Source organism: Pogoniulus pusillus, unplaced genomic scaffold (genome assembly GCF_015220805.1).
Source record: "Pogoniulus pusillus isolate bPogPus1 unplaced genomic scaffold, bPogPus1.pri scaffold_50_arrow_ctg1A, whole genome shotgun sequence".
Lineage (NCBI taxonomy): Eukaryota > Metazoa > Chordata > Aves > Piciformes > Lybiidae > Pogoniulus > Pogoniulus pusillus.
The window spans coordinates 731,691-738,839 of record NW_026974709.1 but is presented as its reverse complement, the minus strand read 5'-3'; the positions used below and the strand labels follow the sequence as shown (position 1 = coordinate 738,839).

Below are 7,149 nucleotides of genomic sequence, written 5' to 3'. Positions count from 1 at the left end.
GGAGTCACTGTCCCTGGAGGTGTTGCAGCCAAGCCTGGCTGGGGCACTCATTGCCATGGTCTGGTTGGCTGGACAGGGCTGGGTGCTAGGTTGGAGTGGATGACCTTGGAGGTCTCTCCCAGCCTGGCTGATTCTATGACTCCAACAATTAGCAGTGTATTTTATACAGCAGTGAGGCTTTAAGGACTCTCCACAACAAACAGATCTATTTCTGCTAAATGTTCCTGTTTCAGGCAACTGTGGAAACCAAAACAATTCCATCCTGGCAAAGCTGCATTGTTGCTGCTGCTCTTAGGTGAGGCACTCTTGGCCTACTGATGGCACTGAAATAAGCAGTGTCACAGCAGAGATGGGTGGCAAATCCTGCAGCACAGCCAAGAGTCTGACTGCATGTTCATCTCCTGCCTGCCTTTGAGTCCTCTTTAGCTCCTCTATTTCCATTGTGAGAACAGACTTTGCTCCATGTGGACTCGTTGCTGCCATGAGATAGAGTTTGCCTACACACCAAGTGTCCCTGTGAGGTGTGAGGGCAGAATCCACCACAACCACTGAGCCAGAGCAGGGCTGTCCCTTGCTCTTTGCTCCTTTGTTCTCCTCTCTCTGCATTGGAGTTGTCAAACAGAAGCTCTGCTGCCATGTCAGGGAGTGCCCCACAGGAGCTCTTGCTCTGTGCTCCCCTGGATAGGAGTTGGTTTTCTATCACTCACTGAGGGGTCACTTATTTGTGCTGAGGCTTCTGTTCTGAGCTCTTCATGCCAAGAAGGGCCCAGAGTTTGAGGAGTGACTCCACTGGCAGAGTTACTACAACACTGCTGTCTTTGGGCAGGATCAGCTCAAACTTGCAGGTAACTTTTGTTCAGAAAGGCATGAGAAAAGAACTCCCTCTTGTGCCACCTCTGCCAAGAACCCATCAGCCGCCACTGTGGGTGTCACAGCAGCAGGACAGCTTCCTCTCCTCTCTTGGAACCCCTCCTGGACATGAACCCTCTCCCTCCACACAGGGGAGAACCTTCCCATTTACTTACACTCCTGGTGAAAACAGGGAACAGAAGTTTCTCTCCTGCAGCACCACTCTGGGTTGGTTTCTGCCTTCTTCCTTTTTGTTTCTCTTGTCTTTCCTACTCCTCAGCACTTGTTTCAACTCCAGGCTTTGCCTGGCAGTTCTCTGGAGCAGAAGGTATTGCAGGGAGAAAGAGGAGCATCTCAGCTGGGCTGTTACCTTGAGTCTCAGCTGATATCCTTCTATTGCTGGCTCCAAGGCTGACTTGGATGACCTTCAGCTCCTCCTACCTATTGTCCTCCTTTATCAAACAGGAGATACTTTATCTTATACTCTAAAGCACTTTGAAATCCACAGCCATATGGATGTTATCTGGTACCAAGTGTTGGTGGAAAGCAGAGGTCATGAGGGGAAATCTGAAGTTGTCTTTTACCTCCTGTAGTCATAAGGAATCCTGACTGATACATTGAGACATTTGTATGGTTTAATTATTGAGGTAAAAAGGAAATGCAGATCATAGAATCATAGAATCAGCCAGGTTGGAAGAGAGCTCTAAGCTCATCCACTCCAGCCTAGCACCCAGCCCTGTCCAGTCAACCAGACCATGGCACTGAGTGCCCCAGCCAGGCTTTTCCTGAACACCTCCAGGGATGGCGACTCCACCACCTCCCTTGGCAGCCCATTCCAATGCCAATCACTCTCTCTGCCAACAACTTCCTCCTAACATCCAGCCTAGACCTCCCCTGGCACAATCTGAGACTGCTCGTTCTGGTGCTGGGTGCCTGGCAGGAGAGCCCAATCCCACCTGGCTACAGCCTCCCTTCAGGGAGCTGCAGACAGCAATGAGCTCTGCCCTGAGCCTCCTCTTCTCCAGGCTGCACACCCCCAGCTCCCTCAGCCTCTCGTCCCAGGGCTGTGCTCCAGGCCCCTCACCTGCTTGGTTGCCCTTCTCTGGACACGTTCTGGATGCCAAGGATCAGCTGTTTAACAGCTCTGGGTGACCTGAGCATGCCACTGACACTCTGCATTACTACAAGTGGAGATTTGGTGAGGAGTTGTGCAGGAGGCACTCAGGTACAGTGCTGGATGTCAGTGGAAGGAGAGCATCTCCCACTAACTCATTTGAAGCTGTGTCAGCTGCTCAGCCTTAGCCTGTTACAGCTCTAGTTCAAAAGCCAAGCATCTCTTTGGAGAACCAGTGGGTGGATTTGCTCTCTTTGATTGCTTCCTTGCCATTGGAAGAGTTCTCAACCAAAAATGCTTTGATTAGGAATGGTTCAATAAGGGTTTTTTGCAATCCATGGGGGTGCTCAGCTCATCTTATGCCTGCTCTGTTCTCTTGTCCCTGGAGTGCTACCAAATGCATGAAGCTCAAACCCAAATAGGATGCTTCTGTTTTCCTAGACCATGGAGCACATTGGGCTGGAGGGGACCCTCAGAGTTCATCGTGCCATAGGCAGGGACATCACTGACTGGCTCAGGTTGCTGACAGTTAAATGTAAGCCTTAAGCACCAAGTGAAATAAGAGGTGGTCTTGGCTTGAGCTAGAACAGACCTGGGCTGCCCAGGGAGGTGGTGGAGTCCCCGTTCCTGGAGGTGCTGAAGCAAAGCCTGGCTGAGGCATTTAGTGCCATGGTCTAGAGAAGTGGCCAGGGCTGGGTGCTAGTTTGGACTGGATGAGCTTGGAGCTCTCTCCCAACCTGCTTGATTCTATGATTCTGATTCTGCTCAGTGCTTTTGCTTCCCAGCTCTGTCTCCTCTCAGTGACAGCACTTGCTGAGGCCAGTGCCATGTTTGCACAGTGGCTGCTCCTAGCAGTGACAGCCCTGATGCTGAGAGTCACTGCCCAGGAGTGGGGTGTAGAAAGGTTCCTGCTTATACTCGCTCCTGCAGCGACTAAGGTCAGTGCTAAGCCTTGTGTGCTGTGTTGGGGTGTGGAAAGTCAGAGGTTACAGCTGTGGGGAGGGATGGACAGGGCAGGTGACACCAAACTGACCAGAAAAGCTCCTTTCCACATAGGTCTTATTCAGTATCAAGCTGAAGGCTCCTAAGGGTTAAGCTTTCTTCTCCAGTGGCCAGTGTCCAAGGGCAGCCCTGTCCATTCTGGCTTTGAGAGAGCTCAGTGCTGGTCTCTTCTCCCAGGTGAATAGTGACAGAACAAGAGAGAAGGGCCTCAAGCTGCCACTGAGTAGGTGTAGAGTGGCCACTGGGGAAAAAATCATGGCAAGAGTGGTCAGGCCTTGGAATGAGCTGCCCAGGGAGGTGGTTGAGTCAGCAACCCTGAATGTGTTTGGAAGTCGTTTGGATGTGGAGCTTGGGGATATGGTTTAGGGTGAACCTTGCAGAGTAGGGATATTGGTTGGGCTTGGTGATCCTGAGGGGCTTTGCCAGCCTGAATGTTTCTGTGATCCTGTGACTTCTGTGATCCTGATCCATGTGTGCCTGAGTCCACTTCCTGAGCCCAGCTCCTTAATCCAGTTGCCACCTTCTGGCGACTCCAGTCTGGTACCTCCCCAGTGCCTGCCCATAGCATGAGTGGTGACAGTGAATTAATTGCCACCAGGGGGCTGGGGTTAGAGATCAGTACCATTGCTGCTTGTTTATATTCCATAGTTTTCATCAGTTATTGAAGGTGGTTTAGTTGCATCTGTTTGGCAGCTTTTCAACTCAGCAGTCTCTCTCCATTTCCTTCTCTGGAAGGCAGACAGTGAGTGTCTCATTTCTGTGCTGAGAGGAGATCAACAGGGAGAGCTCAGCTGAAACTTTCTTTGTGCTGCTTTGGCTGCAGCTGAGTCATGTTCATCACCAATGAGATCATAGAATCATGGAATCAACCAGGTTGGAAGAGAGCTCCAAGCTCAGCCACTCCAACCCAGCACCCAGCCCTGTTCAGCCAACCAGACCATGGCACTGAGTGCCCCAGCCAGGCTTTGCTTGAACATCTCCAGGGACAGCGACTCCACCACCTCCCTGGGCAGCCCATTCCAGTGCCAATCACTCTCTCTGCCAACAACTTCCTCCTAACATCCAGCCTAGACCTGCCCTGGCACAGCTTGAGACTCTGTCCCCTTCTTCTGCTGCTGCTTGCCTGGCAGAGGAGACCAACCCCACCTGGCTACAGCCTCCCTTCAGGGAGCTGCAGACAGCAATGAGCTCTGCCCTGAGCCTCCTCTGCTGCAGGCTGCACCCCCCCAGCTCCCTCAGCCTCTCCTCATAGGGCTCTGCTCCAGGCCCCTCCCCAGACTTGCTGCCCTGCTCTGGGCACCTTCCAGCACCTCAGCATCTCTCTGCAATGGAGGAGCCCAGAGCTGGACACAGCACTCCAGGGGTGATCTGAGCAGTGCTGAGCACAGGGGCAGAAGAACCTCCCTTGTCCTGCTGCCCACACTGCTCCTGAGCCAGCCCGGGGCACTGCCTACTGCACCTCTGCTGTGGCAGCAGGGCATGGGGACCTCCTCTGTTATGGGTGAGTACCCCCCAGGGAGCCACAGCAAGCGTGCCCCTAGAGCCCAGCCTCGGTGCAAGGGTGGCACGCGTGGTGGCACGCAGCCTGCCAGTCCTCTCGGGGCCCTGGGGAGGGAGGCCAGGGGCAGGGAGGCAGCTGGCAAACCGTCAGCTGCTGATGCTTCCAAGCTGCTGTGGGTTAGCAGAGTGCCCACTGGGCACTGCGGGATGCCCCATGCGCAGCCCTGCCACCCTGCGCAGTGGCAGTGCCCCCGGGCAGCTCCTGTGCCTGCCAGCTGAGGCACAGCAGCCTCCAGTCCCTGTGCCGCGGGGCCCCAGCCTAGCCCCGGCCTCTGCCCAGGGAGCTGATGAAGTCCCGCACTGTCTGCTCCACCTTGGGCATGGCGTAGATCTGGGCGGCGTAGATGCCAGTGCAGGTGCCAGCCACGAAGCCCAGCACGGCTGAGAAGCGGAGCTTGGCGATCAGGTAGCCTGCCAGGAAGGGCGAGGCCAGCAGAGAGCCATCCTGAGCAGAAGAGGCAAAGGCTGAGCCCGGCGGGCAGGGGCAGGGTGGGCAGAGCCCAGCGGCTGCTGGCACCGAGCACTGCCGGGCAGCAGGGGAGGGTCTGGTGGTACCTGCCCCACGCCGGCTGCACCTCGGCCTCCGCCCTGCACTGCAGGCTCTGCAGCTGCTCCTTCGGTAAGGAGATGTCCTGCAGCTTGGGCAGCGAGTCCTGCTGGGGGAACGCGGGCTGAGCCCCGGGGCAGGGGCACAGGCAGAGCAGTGCCCGGGGCAGAGGCAGGGGCAGAGCCGTACCCGGGGGCAGAGGCAAAGCCTAAGCTGTGCCCCAGAAGCTGAGGCTGACCTGTGTCTAGGGCAGAGGCAGAGCCTAAGCTGTGCCCCAGAAGCTGAGGCTGACCTGTGTCTAGGGCAGAGGCAGAGCCGTGCCTGGGGGCAGGGACAGGGGCAGAACCTTGCCCAAGGCAGGGGCAGAGTCAGAGCCATGCCCAGGGCAGGGACAGGGGAGGGGCAGAGGCAAAGGCAGAGCCGTGCCTGAGGCAGGGGCAGGGGCAGGGGCAGAGTCAGAGCCATGCCCAGGGCAGGGACAGGGGAGGGGCAGAGACAAAGGCAGAGCCGTGCCTGAGGCAGGGGCAGGGGCAGGGGCAGAGTCAGAGCCATGCCCGGGGCATGGGCAGTGGCAGGGGCAGAGCCATGCCCGGGGCAGGGGAAGGGGCAGAGGCAGAACTGTGCCCGGGGCAGAAGCAGGGGCAGAGGCAGAGCCGTGCCCGGGGCAGGGGCAGGAGCAGAGTCAGAGCTGTACCCGGGGCAGGGGCAGGGGCAGAGGCAGAGGCAGAGCCATGCCCGGGGCAGAAGCAGGGGCAGAGGCAGAGCCGTGCCTGGGGCAGGGGCAGAGCCAGGCCCGGGGCAGTGTCAGGGGCAGAGCCTTGCCCATGGCAGGGGCAGAGTCAGAGCCGTGCCCGAGGCAGGGGCAGGGGCAGAGTCAGAGCTGTACCCAAGGCAGGGGCAGGGGCAAAGGCAGAGGCAGAGCCATGTCCGGGGCAGGGACAGAGGCAGAGCTGTGCCCGGGGCAGAGGGAGGTGCAGAGGCAGATCCGTGCCCAGGGCAGGTGCAGAGGCAGAGCCGTGCCCGGGGCAGGGGCAGAGCCATGCCTGGGGCAGAAGCAGGTGCAGAGGCAGAGCCGTGCCCAGGGCAGGGGCAGGGCAGGGGCAGAGGCAAAGGCGGAGCCGTGCCCGGGGCCATAGCAGCGGCAGAGGCAAAGTCAGAGCTGTATCCGGGGCAGGGGCAGAGTTAGAGCCATGCCCAGGGCAGGGGCAGAGGCAAAGCCAGGCCCGGGGCAGGGACAGAGTCAGAGCCGTTCCCGGGGCAGGGGCAGGGGCAGAGCCATGCCCGGAACATGGGCAGGGGCAGAGGTAGAGCTGTGCCTGGGGCAGGGGCCGGGGCAGAGGCAGTGTCAGGGGCAGATCTGTGCCCGGGGCAGTGTCAGGGGCAGAGTCAGAGCCATGCCCAGGGCATGGGCAGTGGTAGGGGCAGAGCCGTGCCCGGGGCAGGGGCAGGGGAGGGGTAGAGGCAAAGGCAGAGCCATGGCCGAGGAAGGGGCAGGGGCAGGGGCAGAGCCATGCCCGGGGCAGGGGCAGGGGAGGGGCAGAGGCAAGGGCAGAGCCATGCCCAGGGAAGGGGCAGGGGCAGAGCCGTGCCTAGGGCAGGGGCAGGGGCAGAGCCGTGCCCGGGACAGGGGCAGGGGCAGAGTCAGAGCTGTACCCGGGGCAGGGGCAGGGGCAGGGGCAGAGGCAGAGCTGTACCCGGGGCAGGGGCAGAGGCAGAGGCAGAGCTGTACCCGGGACAGGGGCAGAGGCAAAGGCAGAGGCAGAGCCATGCCTGGGGCAGGGGCAGGGGAGGGCCAGAGGCAGGGGCAGAGCCGTGCCTGGGGCAGGGGCAGGGGCAGGGGCAGGGGCAGAGGCAGAGGCAGAGTCAGAGCTGTACCCGGTGCAGGGGCAGAGTCAGAGCTGTGCCCGGGGCAGGGGCAGGGGCAGAGGCAAAGCCAGGCCCGGGGCAGGGGCAGGGGCAGAGCTGTGCCTGGGGCATGGGCAGGGGCAGAGCCATGCCCAGGGCAGGGGCAGAGGCAGAGGCAGAGCCATGCCCGGGGTAGAGGGAGGTGTAGAGGCAGAGCTGTGCCCGGGGCAGA

The 7,149-nt window shown here is 59.5% G+C and overlaps 1 protein-coding gene across 1 annotated transcript; it reads right to left on the bottom strand.

The window, feature by feature from the left end:
- Positions 1–4,784: 4,784 nt before the first annotated feature.
- LOC135174228 (SLC35A4 upstream open reading frame protein-like) lies at positions 4,785–5,997 on the bottom strand. Its single transcript, XM_064141442.1, is given in 4 exon segments — positions 4,785–4,970; positions 5,081–5,094; positions 5,097–5,178; positions 5,959–5,997. Coding segments are annotated over 4 exon segments (321 nt in total).
- Between the last annotated feature and the right edge of the window lie 1,152 nt (positions 5,998–7,149).